Source organism: Hippopotamus amphibius, chromosome 8 (genome assembly GCF_030028045.1).
Source record: "Hippopotamus amphibius kiboko isolate mHipAmp2 chromosome 8, mHipAmp2.hap2, whole genome shotgun sequence".
In the NCBI taxonomy this organism is placed as follows: domain Eukaryota; kingdom Metazoa; phylum Chordata; class Mammalia; order Artiodactyla; family Hippopotamidae; genus Hippopotamus; species Hippopotamus amphibius.
Window position 1 is genome coordinate 138,759,601 of NC_080193.1, and position 18,564 is coordinate 138,778,164.

Sequence of the window (18,564 nt, forward strand, 5' to 3'; positions counted from 1 at the left end):
CTGACAAGAGAGGAGTCCAAAAGAAGGAAAGGGGACGTAGATATATTCTTTGTGGATATATATAAGTTGGTTGCTTGCTTTTGTATTTATTTGTTTGCTTGTTTGTTTTGGTTGCTATCTTCTGCATTCTGTCAAACAGCATGGCAAGCCTATAAGCTAGATTAGTGAACAGAATGACACCATTCCCAGCAGTTTTCAGAGAGAACTTGCAAACCACCACCACCACCATTACCACCTCTGCAGGAAAAGGCAGTCCTAGTTTTTAGGTACTGTGACTTTCAGGGTCCTAAACAGGTCTTGTGGCTGACTGTTCTAGACACTAACACAAACTGAATAAGTAGCTCTCCATTAACCAGTGTACCTTTTAAGAACATTTTCACTTCATTATCAAGGAGCAATGTACGAAGAACTCTTGCAGGTATTGATATAAAGAATTACTCTGCTCTGGTTAATTCCCCATAATTAGTGAAAGAACCTTAAAAAAAAAATCCTTCCATTTTTACTTTAAACTGTAAATATTCAGTTGTATCACACGTCAGTATTTTTCTGGATACATTCAAAGTAATTTTCCTTGCTATTTTCCAATTGTTGAGGTAAACATACATTTAATATAAAGTAACATTGAAGCCTATCCCATTACTCTCAGCAGTACATAGTGCTTTCAACACATTCCTTTGAGGTACTGTACAAATCACAATCACTTTCCTGAGTTTTTGCAGACAAGAACATTAAAAGAAATGAACTGCAGAAATTAAGGTCCAGATTACCGTTACCCTGTTTTACCTGTTCTTAGCTTAATACTGCAGAACAGACAGGATTGAGGAATACTGTTGCTCTTAAAATGGCAAAAATCTGGTTTTCTGTCGAAACACAACTGTTCATCTCTTTAGTCCAATAATGTTTGAAGTTAAAGCTCTTTATATTAGCACATGCCACCAATGTAATTGTGAGGCAAACAAAAAATAAAGCACCACTCCAGGCACTTGACAGCAACTAAATCTCGAGAACAGCAGAATGGAATCAACACACGAGGTTCATGTCCTTCTGAAATCAACACACTCGCGCCTTGCTCCTTGGTGAGTGTTGTCTAGCTGGAACCGAACGGAGCATCAGCAGGTGCTTTCTGTCATCTGGGGCTTTCACATCAGAAGCTCTCACTGGATGCATTTTTCCTCCAAATCTACCCTGACTCTAAAGATGCAACTTAATCGTCTTCTTCCCCAGTACCCTTTGCGATTTAAACACTACTGGGAAGAGGCTCTCTACCCTATGGAGCAGGTTTTATGTGTGTGTGCCAACATTCATTACATGTTTTTTTAAAGAAGTTATCACTGACTGCAACCAAACATTTTGTTCCATTCAACATACATATCAAGCTCTTTTTGAGATATGCTAGGCTGAATCTTGCAGAAAGCATTTTCAAAGTCTTGATATGTAACAGGTCTCAACTGGCTGGGCATAATGGCTGAAAGGTCTGTGGCTGGCATGGCATGGAGGGGGCCCACCGCCGCTTCCTGACACAAATGAGCCACGTCTAGTCCAGAAAAGCCTTCTGTGCGCTGGACGAGCAGTGCAAACTCCTTGTCATTGAGACAGTAATTGTGCTGTGAGAGCAGTTGTACTATTATCTGGTGCCTCGCTGTGCTGTCAGGAAGTGGGATTAAAAGTCGTTTCATGAAGTACCTCCGAAGAGATTCATCTATTTCTTCTGGTTTACTGGTGGCACAAATTACTACGATTTGGTCCTCAGCCGAAGTTAGTACAGTGTCCAGCTGCATCAGAAATTCGGTTCTCATCCGACTGACTGGACTGTGTTCCTCACTCACTTGAGAGGAGAGAAGCATGTCAATGTCACTGACAAAAATCACCGAGGGCTGGCGACATCTGGCCACGAGAAAAGAGGCGTGGATAATTTTCTCCGCTTCTCCTAACCACTTGGCGATAAGTCCAGAACCAGCGATTTTGAAAAACGTGGCCCCCAGCTGACTAGCTATGCATCTGCCCAATAAGGTTTTGCCTGTTCCCCGAGGTCCAAATAAAAGGATGCTCCGAGGTAAGGCCGTCAGTCCACTGAATGCATCTGACCTCAACACTGGCCATAAAACCTCCTCTTTAATGACAGCCTTTACCAGATCGAGACCAGCAATGTCGTTCCAGTCCACTGGCGGTCCTTGGGTGATAATCTCGTTGGTTACCAGGTCAATGAGGTGCGTGTCAGTATTCTTCAGTTGCTCGTCCACAGAGTGGTTGGATGAGGTAGCTGCACGGAGTCCGGGGCCTTGCATCGGGTGGGAGAGGAGCTGCCTGTGCTCGTCCCCCTGCTCACTCATCACTGGCGAAGTGTACTTCCCAAAGGAGTCACTGGATCTTGATCCCAATGAATTTTTAGCAGTGCTGTAGGAAGGAGGGGTCAGAGCCCTACTGGACTGGCTGCTGAATTTCCTTTGCTGTTCAGAGGACATTAGCTGCTTCGTTGGCTTAAATGCTAAGGATGATGTTTCAGCACTTCTGTCAAAGCCATTCCCCCGATTTGAGTTTGAAATGCTGTTGTCGGGCATTCTGTACATAGGACTCTGTGTAGATCTCTGTTGGCCATAGCTGTAATTTCCATAACTGGAGTCCATGTCTCCTTGCCCTGCCATATAGAAAGCCTTCCTTTTGAGAGAACTTGCCGAACTGTTTGTCAGAGCCGAGGGCGCGATAGGTGTCAAGCCGTGACCCTGGTAGGTGTAGCCAGGGACCGTGGTGGGGGGGAGGGGGGTAGGAGCAGGAATTCCTGAAGGCAGGTATGCTGAAGGAGGAGGCGGTGCACCCCCAGGGCTGTACCCAGATCCCACAGCAGTCTGAGGAGGGTAGCTAGCAGAGGGATAGCTGTAACTGGAGAGGTTAGAAGTCCCATTGTAGCCTGGCACCAGGGCTGGGGGCGGAGGCGGCGGTGGCGGCGGCTGCAGGAGCCCAGAGCTATGCAAAGGAGAAGGATGAGGTGAAGGAAGTGCAGGTGCTGGCTGGCTACTGTAAGTAGAATGCAAATATGAGCCGTTGTATCCTGGGGCATATTCCTGAGATGGGAGCCCTGTATGAAGACTAGGTACAGTGTGGCTTCCACAGGTACTACTTGAATAACTAGGTTCCGTCAGGTTGCCGGCCACCCCAGGAGAGCTCCCTATACTTGCAGAGACATCTGCTGGAGGGAGGGCTGAACTGACTCCAGCTTTGCTGGCAGTGATAACATCCGGAACACAGTTCATGGGATACACAGCGTCTGAATTCAAGGAAGGCTGCCAGGGTTCACTTTCATTTTTCCGACCGTTCACTAGTCCTGATGGTGCATCGGAGTAGTTACTGAGTACAGGTCGGTCCACAGGGCCTTCCAAAATGCCAGAATACTTCTCTGCATATTTTTTTAGGAGGTTGGATGCAGTCAGAGCAGATATGTCATCATTTGCCCAGGCGTACTGGTAGGTGCGCTGCAGATGACCTCTGTAAGCTTCAACTTTGTGGGCAGGAGACCGAGTGGTGGAGGTGATGTCAAAGTGCTGTTCTGGCCACTGGGCATGTTCCGGCGTCCACTGCATCTTCAAGCCTAAAGATGTGGGGGGAAAAATTTAATTTACTTAGATACTCATCAGAACTGTTAAAGCTTTTTTCCCAAACTTCTTTTGTTACCTATTATTTTCCACTGATGATAGTGACATTATAAAGGATTTCCACAGTTTGTAATACCTATCATGGTCTCTACAATGCAGACACGTTAAAAGGGAGTGAATTTCAACCCCGTATAAAAAGGAAGCAATTTAAAAGAAAACTCTGTAGAAGGCCTATTTTTTTCACTTTTAAGTAATAAGTACATTTATTTCTGCTAAGCCTATCAAGTTAGTTGTTACGCACACACAGAAACACACATATATATATGTACACACACATCCCTGTCAAATTAGAATTCAATCACAGGTTCTTACAACAAAATATGCATACATTTTAAATATCTAGCACGTGACAGCATTAACATGCAATATCTAGCTATCCTGTCTCTTCACATCACAGTTTCTGTTTTATATTTTAACCAATATAAAAATGAGACACAGCTGACAGATCGCATCTAGGATATCTCTCTTATTTGGTACTGAACACCTAGTTAGCACAGTATAATGCTCCCTGCGCAGAACAATATGACACAGACATAGCAGGTCATTCCATAATCCAACTCTCATCTAAAGTGGTCCACGACAGTTTCAAATCTGCTTCGTGGAGTGCAGCAAAGCAATCTCCCAGGCAGCGCTCCATCGCTTTCATCGCACAAAGCCTACAACTCGGTATGAATTACAACTGGCTCCTTTCTGCCTCTCAGTTCTGTTGTTGAAACTCTGAAAAAAAAAACAAGCATCACTTGTCTGTCGGTCTTCTAGCTACCGTTCTCCCTCCTCTTACCATCTTTCCCTCTGCCTTACAGCCTCCAAGGTACTGAGAGGGGAGAATATACAGAGAGAGAGAGACTGGGGTGGGGGGAGATCAAGAGAGAGGAAGGAAGCAAGTAAAAGGGAAGATAAGAATAGAGGATCTGGATTCTAACTCTTTACATTTATGGAAAGCAGTGTGTGGCATAAACTCAAAGAGTAAAACTAGAAAATGAGATGCTATGTGTAACTAACTCTATCATCTGCTAGATGACTAACTGAAGCAAGGTGACTATGTAGCAAACTATACGAGTATCTTCTCATTACAAAGCAGTTAGAATCAGAGAATCATTTGAATTTTACAGTTTAAAGCGAGACCTTAGACATTACCTTATTTCCCACATTAGGGAACCAGTACCCAAAGGGATTTATAATGTACCCTCGAGGACTCACATATAGTTAGTCACAGAAGAGCACTGGAACCCTGTTCTATTTCCCAATGCTGATTCCTCCCATTCTAATCTCTGCTTGACTGGAACACTTCCTATTCTGATACAACTGTATTAAGCAGGCCTCCTTAATCTCCTTTGTATTATCCTAAGTGAATTTTGCAAACTCTCTTGTGCCCTCTGGCAGAGATTCCTTGGTAAGAAGGAGGTCTGGTCCAAATGAAGCATCTGTGGCATCAGCTCCCTTCTGAATTACCACAGTCTATTTTGACAGCTCCTACCCCCTTCTGCTTTCCTCCTCCAACCCCTTTAGCTCTTCATTGCCTGCCTCTGGCTTCTGACATGGCCAGCTTTGACTTACTGAGCTAAACTGAACATAGCACAGAGTTTGGTAACAGAATGGCATGTTGATTCCCTTCTGACTCCCTCTTCCTTGTTTGCAAAACCACTGCACCAGACACTGGAAGTTAATTAGCAGGATGATGCTGTGCTAATTGTGTTAATTTACAAGGTTTTAGTCAAAGAGAATCATGCCAGGGCTGGCACTGCTGTCATGCTTCCGACTTAATGATTAAGAAATAGTGAAAACAAGGTGGGAAAGATTGCAGTAATTACACAATAAATGAATAAAGCAACAGGATTCATTTGCAAATATATTTTACTGCAGTTGTACTCATTTGCATTTGGATTTTTTAAAAGGATCCATGTAGATATTCATTTGCAAATCACCATCTCAGTTAAATTAACTCTGAATGTGCCACTGTATAACTTAATCAAGCTTCATACATATATATATATATTTAGTAAAAATACTAAACACCTTTCTACTTCTCTTATATATGCAACAGATTCTTCAGCTTCCTTTTCTTCACCTCCCCCCGAATCTTTATGTTTCTCTTTTAAAACTATTTTCAAAAATAATCTCATCAATTGGAAAGAACATATTATAAAATCCTGATGAAGTGCAGCTTGCATCATCTCACTCAGAGGAACTCTGGGGGGGCCTTCTAGGAAGAACCAAAGTGATACTCCTAATTGTTTCTGCTTTCTCAATCATTACTTTTTAAGGGGGAGGAAAACACACCGCAAAATGGGTGAAATGACCGAGACCACACTTAAAGGGGGAAAGATGCAATTTTAATGAAGCAGCATTTCAGGAATCATACTTTCATTAAATTCAACTGGAAATTATTAAGAGCAAATCACCAGGAACCAATCGCAAGTAATCAGTATCTAAATTCTTCTAGTGTCATGGGATTTACTTCAAGCCTTATAAAAAGGAGAGAATATTAATGTGACTGTAATGTAGAACTATCTAAAAGACCTACAAATTCATTAGTCCTGTAAATTATTTCCAGGGAATTTCTATTAGAATTTTTTTTTTCCTTTAAAAGATTATGAAAATACAGAGTTGAGAAAATAAGAAAACACATATGCTATGAGTAGGAATTTGATGAGATTGATACAGAAGAAACATGAATAAATGTCTTGAAAAAGGGTCTCAGAAAATAATTTAGGAGTCACAGGCAATGGAATTTACCACAAACACAATACAACACACACACACACACACACACACACACATACACACCTGCACACACCCCATAAAAGGGTCTGGCTTCCTTTCAGTTAGCTAAGCTAAGCCAAGCCACTGTTGGCATTAGTTAACAAACATATACAACAAACATGATAAAAAAAAAGCCCATTTAAAAAAAAATAAAACTGCTTTAGTTTTAGAGTAATTATTTTAAAAAACAACCAAAAAGCGCAACTTTCACCTTTATTGGCTTAAAATTTTCCTTATAAATTAATAATTTGTAAAATACATGCATAAATGATTTTAGAAAGTTATAATCACTATAAAAGACAGGAATATATAATAAGATTTAAATTAAAAAGAGGTTGGCCATTTTCACCGCATAGAGAAATGCATAGTTTAACTGCATAGTTTAACTCTAGCAAAAATAATTTTCATAAGATTTCTGTTTCATCGGAAATTAAACAAAGATCCTATCAAAATTATTTATTTGGAACACTTACTGGATACATCGTTGCCTTTTGATTCTCATGCTATTTTTAGATGTGCTTACCAAGACAACTGAAAGTTTATTTATTGATGCATACTAAATAACAACCTAAGCAGGGCTGCAAAAGTTAAGATTGAGCTTTCATTTAGTAACCTTAAGGGAACAGAATTATTCACATCCCCTGCAACATGAGTATTTATCCAGTGCTTTAAAATCATTAATACTATTTGGAAGTATAAATTAATAGTTAAACCATAAGCTAGTTCCTAATATTAGTAGGAGCTGAAGAAGCCAGTGTTCAGGAGACGGTTCTGGTCTTAGGACCACACAGAGCTTTTGCACCATTTTCTTGAATTTTAATACTAATTGGAAGTAGAACTAAACTTATTTTCATTGTTATTATTGTTCTATTTATTTGTGGCAATATTTCGGATGTGAAATGGAATAAAAACGGAGAGCCAAATGTTCTTTGAACAAAATATCATGCTCCCTTTGATTACAATGCTGTTATCTGTAAGAAGCAGCACATGTGTGTCACTTAACTTGGCACCCAAATAATAAGATGGGTTTTAAAAACAGTTTTTATATGGTTTCTCTTTGAAACACGAAGAGGAAAACCTCAGAAACAATACTGTTTTAACATTATTAGAAACATAACTCCAGAACAATAACTCCTGCTGCTGTTTAGAATAGCTTAAATCGGTACAATAAAAATTCAGAAAACAGTGGAAAGTAAGAAAAATAGTTCTTCAAGATAATTGAAGAATTGTTCCAAGACATCAATTTTTATTTTTGAAAGGATCAGAAAGTTCTTAATACAGCTGGCAAATTCCACCATGCAATGTGTTTGTTTTTAAAATATGTAATTTAATAGAAAATTGCTTTTAAGATACTTTGACATGTGTTCACAAGGATGACAGATACTACAGTAAAAAGCCTGAGCATTTTGTTATTTTATTGTTATAGGATGAATTTATGTATATATAAATGAACAAGTCTGTATTTCCCATAAAACCGGACAGCTTGGATAACAATATCCATTCTTATCATTACTGACCATTTTATAACTTAGGTTTACTTACTGAACAGTTGCTGCCTCATTGCTTTACTTCTTCCATTTTACTCTATTTTGAAACAAAACAACTGTGGCAGCCTTCAAAGTTCTGTCACAGCTTCAAAATGATAAAGACACTGTTATATAGAAAAATGAAGGACATAAAAACAACTTTCAGAATAGGAGGAAATAGGAGGAATAAAAGACTAGGTCTTCCAGGATCTATTTTTAGCCCACATTCCTGGAAATATTATCTAAGACACTCACTACCCCACCCCCACCCCTAACACACGTATGCTATTCAGAAGTTCATGAGGTCTATAAAAGCTGCTCTCTTCTACAAGGTCCCCATAGGGTAATTCTGGCTGTTAGGGACTCTGCCTTCATTTGTAGGTGTTCTCAGACTTCCTAAGGGCAGGGACCTGAGGCAAACACCTGCAGGCACGGCAGGCTTGCTCTAGGAAAGCAGTGCGGCACTCACACAGGCCTGCACGACATCTCTACACCTATTACACTCCTTTGGGCTACTGTACCTCTGAACCTTTCATTACCATTTTTAAAAATAGTTTTTAAAAAACTGAACACCACACTTACCAAGATTCTCTCTAGAAAAAAATCACTACTGGGGTAAATACAAAAAAGGAATTATGATCGTTTACTGCCCCCTCAGCCTAATAATGCAACAGATTCATCATCTCCTAGGTAGGGAATGGCAGAACGAACACACAGAACATTCAGAATTTCAAGCACAGAGTAGCAAATTCATTGGCTAAGAAATAAGAGTCTTCTGAGAGAGGGCCCACACACTTCCCGATGCTTCAAAATGGCCCTATGCAATAACTACTCACCTTTATCCTTTAAGGGGAGTGATGACCTGTTGAAATGTTTCAGCAGACTAAGCATGCTCCTTTTGTGTACCCACCCTCGTAAGCCAAGAGGCCAACACAGCAGTATCTAGTATTACCTGTTCTAATCTATTTGATCTAAAATCTTCCTTAGTCCATGTCCCAATAATTCCTAGCCTGAAAATGTGATGTCATATTTGAAAGTATTATCAGAGGAAAAGCGAGGGGAAGAAGCACAGTCTCCTTAACCTATTTAAATAGCTTCCATTATCAAGAACACCAAAATAAAAAGTCCTTTATAAGCTGAATATGATATATGGAATGTTAATTTTAATTAGTCAACAAGTTGAAGGCCCACTGTGTGTAAAGCCTTGTGATTCAGTGCTAAGAAATTAAATCAAGGGAATCCGTTTACCACACAAGGAAACTTCTCCAGCTTTCTGCAATTCTTTGTAGTTTCACATTCTAAATTCTCTTAGACTCTCTGATTTTAGTGATTAAGGGAACTTTCAAAGGACCTAGTCCCCAATCCAGACAGCCTCAGTTTAGTACTTCACTGATCATGGTGTACTGTGGGGTTGAACACTATTTTGTCTAGCCCAGTGCTTTATTTGGAGGCATTACTAGATTGATGGGATAGAAAGGGACTGGAGGAAATATAAAGAAGGTTCTAGAATTTTGTGTGAAGGGTGAATATCCCAAGCTTGAGAATCAGACCACTGGCCTGATCCATGCCATCACTTATGTGTTCCAATCTTGGTGAAATCACGTAAGCATATCATACTCAATTTTTTCAGCCATAAAATATGTACAGTAATAGTATCATACGCTTTACTGGATTGTTATTAAGGTTACCTAAAGCAGTGATATTTGTGAAGATATTTTCCAACGGTAACCTGCTACACAAATATTTCTCATTATGCTTTTATTTTGAAAAAGCCAGAGATGCATTAAACACAAAGCAAAACAAAGCAAAACTGACTAGACAGAAAAAAACTAAAATCACTCCTAGAATTTATAAATCACTTTTTCTTCAACCTCTGGACAGCTACTGAAAAGGAAATTTTCCAGTGGGAATGTTGCTTATAAGAAAGGTAGAGAAATTCTTTTATACTCAGCAAAACACAGAGCATGATCTCCTTAATCAAAAAGCTGTCAAAAATTCAAAATATTTTTATAGTATTTATTCTTAATGGTATTTGTGCCTCAACATTGTAGAGACCACAACTAAGAAACAACAGAGGTTTAAAACCAGTTAAGGATGATCTTAAAACCGACAGTCTCAAAATAAGATATTCTAATTATATAGCAATACTGTCAAAGATTTTTCTCTTCAAATCATACTCTCACATCAAGAATCCCAAGTATAATACATTTTGCAACAAACTACTCCCTCCCCCCATTCCACATTATTTGCATAAAGCAATCCTTTTTAACAATCACAAAGGCATTTCTGGCCAAATGGTCCTTAGTAAATATAGTTTAAACACCTCACCTTCTAACACAGAGAAATTGCCACCTGACAGCCTGAAGGCAGCATGTAACCTATAACTATGTTTTGTTTGGCCAACACAGAGTTTTTAAAATCAGTCGATTTTATATAAAAGAATCTGTAGTTCCGTATTTCCCACTCTTTCAAGACAAGCTGAATAAGCTTACAGCACCAGACCTCATGCTTGCCTGGCAAGTTGGCTGAATCTGAGCTCCAGTTGCCCCCCTAGACACAGCATGCCCGCTCCACTTTGTCATGATGCTCCCACTCCCCACTACAATAGCAGGTATTTTTATGGTACCTGCTGGTCACGTAAGCAATTAAAATTATGACCTCACTCTGAAGCTTCAAGCTCCAGTTTTTTCACTGAACTACATTTTCTTGACAACTAGCAAGTATAGTGCTTTAAAACGTAAAAAAAAAAAAAAAAAAAAAAAAGTAGTGCCTTTAGATTAAAAGTTTTCCAAAGACTACTTATCATTCCTGTCCTCTTACTCAATGCACAGGGAAAATATCTGATATTTCCCTTGTTGATTCAGTGTCAGTAGTACAACAGTGTAAAATGAGAAATGATTGCTTAAAAAAACGGTTTCCAGATTGCTGCTATTTCAGCATTCCCCCCTTTGCTCTGATTTGTTAGATACTTTTTCTGTTCTCCATGTCAGTCTCCACCATTCCTAATACGCTCCCTGAATACACCATAGGTTCAGATTCTACAAACCAAGACTTCACTTAATTAGACAATCACGACCTCTAGCACAACTTTTGAGACATTAAGTTACTCCAAAGTTATGCTTATTTCTCATAGAAAGTTATTAGGTAGATGGTATCTGGATAAGCAACTGATCTTGTTCTATATGTCATCATTTTGGGGTTTAAAGGAAAGTATTCAGTGTTACAGGCATCATGACTTGGACTAGAATGATATATAGCCTGTCCTTCAATTAAATTTGTGGGTAGCTTACGATCTGAATCAGTTTTCCTAAAATGCATTAAACTTTATTCACAGCAACAAAATAAAAACTCATCAAAATGTGACCAAGTATAAAAACGTCTATTTTGCCAGTATTTCATAATGAGGTTGAAACTTGGTATGCACGGGTCTCACAGGTCATCTTTTTTAACATGCAAGACATTATATAAGAGAATGACTTGCGTTTATGAGGATGAATGCATAAGGACTTATGCAAAGCAAATTACACTGATGAAAGAAATATCACTTTTAGGTCACTGGGCTTATGTTCAATACATTATCAAGATAGATAGCCTATCACTTAAAGCAAACCAAAAATTGTAATCATAATTCAAATAAATAATTTTTTTTCCTGTGGGGGATCCTAAAACTTCCCATACTCAAAGTATTCAAGTGAACATATAATCACACTCACATAAAATCCATATAGTTTATAGTTTAGATTTACAGGTTTTCTTTTTTCGGGGCATAGTTTTACAAAAGCATATGTGTACAAATTTTTGAATAATTATCTAAATCAAGTAAAAAACAGTGTCCCAAAGTCTGTGTATATCCTACCATAATTAATTCAACAGAATACACAACTATGCATAGACATGCAATTTAAAATGTACAAATGATTCACGCTCTGCATCTTCGTATTTAGTGTCAGGTGTTGTCAACTATTGCAAGGGAAAGAGTCTGAGGGTTAGTGGGTAAGAGGACCGATTTCCCCGTGTTAAGTCAAATGTTATCTTGTTTATTCTACCTCCGTGAATGATTTTAGACAATTTTAATCAGTTTAAATAGTGCTTTGTAGTTAACCTTTAAAGTTGTTGCTTTATGGCCTTTCATTACTCATTCTGTCTCCTCCCTTTTTCCATATATGTTTTCAATCCATTAAGGCCCCCCCCCCGTATGATCTTTCTGTCATACAGAGATCATCAGGACACACCACATATGTCCACAGGGACTGCCAGGGCTAATGAATATGTATATTCGTGTCACAACAGAGCACTTCCCCTGTTCTGCTGTATCAACCCTCTTATGTGTGTAAATAACAGGTGAGCCGTAGCGTGCAGGGATAAATAGGGTTAACACAACCTGAAAGCCCCATGCTAGATTCATAGTATCCAGCCTGTATGATTGATCCAGAAGGGGAAATCCAAATACCAAATGTATTGTGCATTTTCTATGTGTTTTGAATCTTTATTTTTTAAAAGGACTCTGCTGAGATAACATTACCATTGTCCTAAAAGTCTGAGGTTATTCCAGTTGATTCTCAAGATACTCTTGTGCCATATAAAATAAATGTGCACTTTTAATTAACACAATCCGGGCATGGGACCAACCCTGAATTACGACATGGCTGGTTAATGTCCTCGGTCACACTGCTAAAATGTTATGTTAATCATCGTGTGTACATAGTGCTATTTGTAAATAGTTATTTGTGTGTATCTATTCTATTTCAAGTATATAAATGCAAAGCTCAATTTAGCTATATCTAAGCTGGACTACATTCATTTTTGCCCAACATACCATGCAGACATGGGTCAATAAACAAATTCAGACTCTCCCAAGCCTCACGACCTTGTGTAAGATGGAATTTGCATTCGGCTTCTTTTTGTGTTCCTCTGAAACCTTACTCTGAAAAGACAGTTTACATAAAACAAAATGGATAATTAAGACTGCTTATTTAAATTGGCGGTTTCTCTCACATGATTAGACAAAGACATAAGAATATTACTTACATATATGTATACAACTCCAACCATTCTCCTTAAAAATTATTTGCTTAAGGTAACTCTAAAGTCTGCAAAGCCCAGACAAAATTTGTTTAGGTTATTCGTTCATTTTTCTCTTTTTGGCAATCTGTGCATTAATTTTTAATGCAGTAACAAAATAGCGCCTTGGACTTTGATAAAAATATTCTATAGTCAGGACTGGGTGACATGGTGCATTAATTCAGTGTCCTTCACTCCTGGGACCTGTGTATAATTTAGTCCAGGCTGAAGAAAATAACTTTGATCTGAAGGCAGTGGAAAAAGCAACATATGAAATGAGTTTTAGTAGGTTTAGTGTTGTTTCATCCATACAAGACAACATATGAAGATAAACTGCTTTAGAATACAATCAATATGGTCAAGGTTTAAAAGTGAAGAGCTCTTAGGAACACGGTAGTTTCCTCACCTTTCCTTTCTCCCTACTTGGCCCCATTCTATGGTTTGGTGAAATAAATCTGAGCACCACCTGTAATTCGGATGCTCTAATCCCCAGATAAACAGAACATTGTTAAAGTGCAGTGTGAATGACAGTCCGGTCATTAGCGCTGTTGGCTCTTCCATTTGTAAAAACAAAGAATGCTGCATAATGAGACAGAAACAGAAGAGAGGATATCAGCATCCTCAAAGAAAGTGGCATTTCCTGTCCTGGAGGGGGTGCCCAACAAAGTAATCCTTGGGGGAAAGCTAACAATAGGAGGGACCACAAGCAAAGAAATTGTTTCTTCAGATGCCACCTTGACTGCATTCTCTATGACAATATTCAACTGCATAGTTTCATCTACTGTTAGCATACACGAGGCCATTAAAAAAAAAAGTTTAGGCTTTGGCTGAATTGAATAAAATTGGTTGATCCAGTGGCATCTGTCACATGAAATACAGATCCCTTTTGCTTATAAATTCTACTTTAATTCCAATCCAGCTGTCTTCTGTTGTGAATAAACACAGCCTACTTTGTCTCTAATGTAGCAGTGAAACACAAGGTTGCTCTCAATACTGTCAAACAGAATTCAAAGCTCTACGGATGTTACTTCTATATGGTGAAAACTATTCTACAATTTTATACTTCTTATGGATGGTAATGAACTATTTTATGGGCCTCAGTTATGGATAAGCTCCAGGATTTGCTAAGAATTCTAAAGAAAAGATTTTTTTCCACTCACATTTTTAAATTAGCAGATAATTTGAAAGAAATGTAACTGAAAATTTGCTAGTTTTAGTTGCTTATGTTAAAAGAGTAAATAAGTCAAATCTTTCTGCTACCTCTCCAAATAGTGTGCTTCCTGTTTACCCAAAGTCCCTAAACAACAGAAAAACCAGAACCCTGCAGGTGATACAGGTAGGTTACACAGAAAAATCAAATCTAGGTGCTTCTATGTGTATATGTAAGTGTTGTGTCTGTAGTTGTGGAAAGGATATAGAGAAAATGGGAAAGATGACAGAGAAAAGGAAAAGAGACTTTTAAAAATGCTTTTATCCTAAAAATGATCTGCTTTATTATTTATAATCTGAGTCCAAAGCACATTCTAAGTTATTTAACTAGCATGTATACATAATATTTTAATCAAATATAATAAGCATTACTTAAAGTTTTCTTTAGCTATAAATTTATTATTTGTGGCTTGAATCAAGTCATAGATCTCAAAAAGTTTCCATACTTATAAAACTTAAAAGTCTTATTTATAACCTCCAAATATACTATGAACATCATTTCCTTAACTGAGTGCTATTTTCAAGGAGGTCTGGGTTTACATATATAAAGTTTTTTCAAAAAGGAGACCTAACGACAATATTTATTGACATATTTTCTCAATTGCATTCAAAAAGAAAAACACTTTATCAGAATCATTTGAGATGAAATGCTTAAAAAAATCCTAGAAAAGCAAATAATTAAAATATATATTTATAAGTATATAATTATTTATAAAAAATATAATAATTGAGTTACTTAAGAAAGCACCCCAATTATACATTTATAATTGTTTTTGTGTTTTCTATACAAAAGGGTTTTTTCTCCCCCTTAAACAGAATAGAAAAATTCATAGAATTAATGAATCATAGGTCTAAAAGTACATTCTCATTCACTGAACTGACATACCTGGAACTGGTCTCCTTTAAAGCAAATCTTTTTGAAAGTATCCAAATGCCTACAAGAGCACTATCATCTCACTTACATGTGACTTTCAGTCTTATGGCCCTTACATGATCACTTAGCTAACTTGTCAAGTTTTTCAGGTTAGGATGTTTGATTGTGCCCTCCTTTTTTTAAATGCTTCTACACCCACCCATTGTTTTCATATTTTACTTCAGAAATTATTTTATCCAGTTCAATGTCAAATGATATTATACTTTAAAAATAATCTATTCAGAAAATATAAAATAGTGGATTGCACCCCTGGCCATAGCTCTCAGAAGCATTAAAATGTTACTAGAGTGCCCGAATGACAGCAGTGACAGCTTAATCACTTAAAGGCTTTTTACATTAACAGTTTTTTTCTTCCAATTTGAGCAGTATATTCAGGCATGATTTAATAGGAGGTTAGCTGTTAAATGCAGCTAAATAACATACTTTTTAAAAATATCAAAATCAAGTTTAGTGTCTAATGAACATTCCTCTACACTTCCTGATATATTAGTGCACATTCATAAAGCCTGGCTTCTTTTATTTTTCTCCCAAATCAGTTGGATAATTAGCATGCATAGTGTAACAGCTTTCAGTATTGTTATGATTTTAAGTAGACGATCCATGGATAAAACATAACTGAAAGGTGAGCCTATTAATCTGAAGAATAACCTCTACAAACTAAATAGGAATGAAGCATGTTTAAGTCTCCTCCTCATTTATAGCTTTGTATTCCTAAGGAAAAATAAAATAAAATAACCCAAAGCAGAGGGAAACTAAAGGTGACCTTATTTAGACATATTAGTCAAGGCAGCCTTTGCTGTTTTTAAGCAAACATGATTGTGACTCCACTTTGTCCATCCAGTTCTCCAGTGTGTAAATTGGATGATGACTTGGACAATTCTCTCTTCATTAGTGAACTGTGGAAAGGAAATACAGAGGTGGCTTTTTATTTTTTAAACTCTGTAGTGTCTTGTAACCAGATTCTGAAGCATCAAGAAAAAAAAAATATATATATATATAATTTTTTTTTGCTAGACAAGCTGTCGTAATTGAAATGAAGTCTAATCAGACTCATTACTGTTTTCAGCAATTGGCACCACCAAAGATGCTTATTAGGTAACTGTGTTTAATAAACCACTCTTTAGAAAAATACCAGTAATGAGCTCTTAACAGCCAATCTTTAGCGTGAATGTAATGTGAAAAGTGTTCCTAGCGCTGAATAGATTTTCACATTTAGTAGTGTCATAATTAAGCTCCATGAATTGTTGCTGTGATGTTAGATTTATTACAATAATCTTACTTTTTTTCTATATTAGATCTACTTGGAAATGCAGTCACCTTCTATTAGAGTTGGATTATACTCATTGTACAGCCAATTTTCGGCTAGTGCCAAGCTGTCGAAAGGTTTTTCAACTGAGGATTTGTTAACAAATGACAAGCGAGGATTTTATGACTGATAATGGATGCTATCAAGTCTTTTCCTCGTGAGCATCCCCATACCTCAAAAAAAAGTCTTCCTGTCATTTGATTATATGGGAAAAGTTACCCAACATATAAATGTATTATGATCGTGAAAAGGAAAAAAAGTGCATTTCTATCACTAAGTTAAAACATAGGGAAAAAATGGACATTCTGAAAGGAATATTTGAAAATGTTGGCCTTTCATAATAGCAGCTGTGAATAACACTATATTGCTTCATTAGATATTATTCTTAAAAAACATGAATACCATTTTCCTCCTTGAGTCTTCCTTTTGGTAGCACTCCTTACTAAGATCTTAACAGTAAAGAAGAGTATCGTGGATATGTATTATTTATATGCACTAAAGGTGGTCATGAGAGTTAGCTAGTCTTCTTATTGAGAAAGGCCGAAAAAGAGTTACATACCTCCAAGGAGAGGAGTTACTTCCATGCAAGATGATACATGTGCTAAAATAAGTATATATCTATAGAATCTATATTGATTAGTCTATCAACAGAGTATATCTGAAGGTATTTCCATGGATACAAAATTATACAGAAGGGGGGCTTCTCTGGTGGCGCAGTGGTTAAGAATATGCCTGCCAATGCAGAGGACACTGGTTCGATCCCTGGTCCAGGAAGATCCCACATGCCTCGGAGCAACTAAGCCCGTGTGCCACAACTACTGAGCCCAAGAGCCGCAACTACTGAAGCCTGTGTGCCTAAAGCCTGTGCTCCGCAACAAGAGAAACCACTGTAAAAAGAAGCCTGCGCACCGCAATGAAGAGTAGCCCCCGTTCTCCACAACTAGAGAAAGCCTGTGAGCAGCAACAAAGACCCAATGCAGCCAATAAATAAATAAATTATGATATAGAAGGGATTGAAAATATTTCTTGAGAACATCTAAATAAGACTTATAGGGAAGCTGTTGAGCTCTTTATCATGAAATGTCTCACATAAGGTAAATATCTTTTTGTTTGCTAACAAACATTCTGAGACTATTCCATAAAGAAAATAAATTTAAAAGTCCCCCCAAAACCCAAAAGCCAGCCAACAAACAAAAAACCTGGAGACCAAGACTTTATATCTGCTCATGATAAACTGTTAAGAAGAATTCTGTTAGTGAATGATTCCTCTCCCAATACACTCTTATTTCTTCTAACCCAAAGCTTCACAACTCCTAATTGGAGCCAATAAGCCTCCATAACTGTTCTCAGCTTTCTGAATCAATAGCTATGAGAAGTGAGATGGTCAAATTGATGGCTTGTTTCATCTGATTTTGTGGAATGCACTTCTGTGCATTACAAAGTAGAGAAGAAACCAACTCATTCCCTTGTGAATTCTTACAGCTTTCAGATCAAAATATCTTCTAGTTTCTTTAAGTCTTGACTGAATTCGTATTCAGAACCACAAAAGACAAAGCCAGTGCATAAAACTACTAGAAACCTATATTTACATACTTAAATGACTCAGAGATAAAAAACAAAAATTAAGACAGGGTCCCTTTTAGTGCCTTTGGAATGCCTTATCATAACCTTGAATAACTTAATTTACAAATCAGAATTTATGAATGTTTTTGTAAAAGAGTGGATGTTTTGTACACTTGAATTTATTAAAAAAGCCAAGAGGCTCTACGATGTCAAATAATAGTATTGATGGCAATAATATTAATGATGTAATATGAGTAATTCTTTTGGTGAGCTTTCAAAATAACTTTCCATAATGATGAAGATAGAGTTTTAATTATGAATTTCAATTAGGAACTGAGTACTTAGTTAATAGTTATTTTACCTAGATCTAACTCCTGAGCTATAGAAGGTTGACAGAATTTGCCTCGGTCTTCATTTCTAATTTGAGGAAAACAAGCTAGTGAGTATGGATATATGCATAGATGAATTTTAGTGCAGAGAATAAACAACACATAAATATATATTATCACATAAATACAAGATATGGGTTATAAGGCATAATAAAATGATAGTGGT

General features: G+C 37.4%; 1 protein-coding gene across 1 annotated transcript in view; it reads right to left on the reverse strand.

The window, feature by feature from the left end:
- Nucleotides 1-849: 849 nt before the first annotated feature.
- FIGN (fidgetin, microtubule severing factor) overlaps nucleotides 850-18,564 on the reverse strand; it is a 115,235-nt gene continuing 97,520 nt past the window's right edge. Inside the window, exon 2 of the mRNA XM_057746595.1 lies at nucleotides 850-3,583. Within this exon, the coding sequence (XP_057602578.1) occupies nucleotides 1,329-3,575 (2,247 nt within the window). The 5' untranslated portion in view covers nucleotides 3,576-3,583 and the 3' untranslated portion in view covers nucleotides 850-1,328. The remainder of the gene's footprint in view (nucleotides 3,584-18,564) is intronic.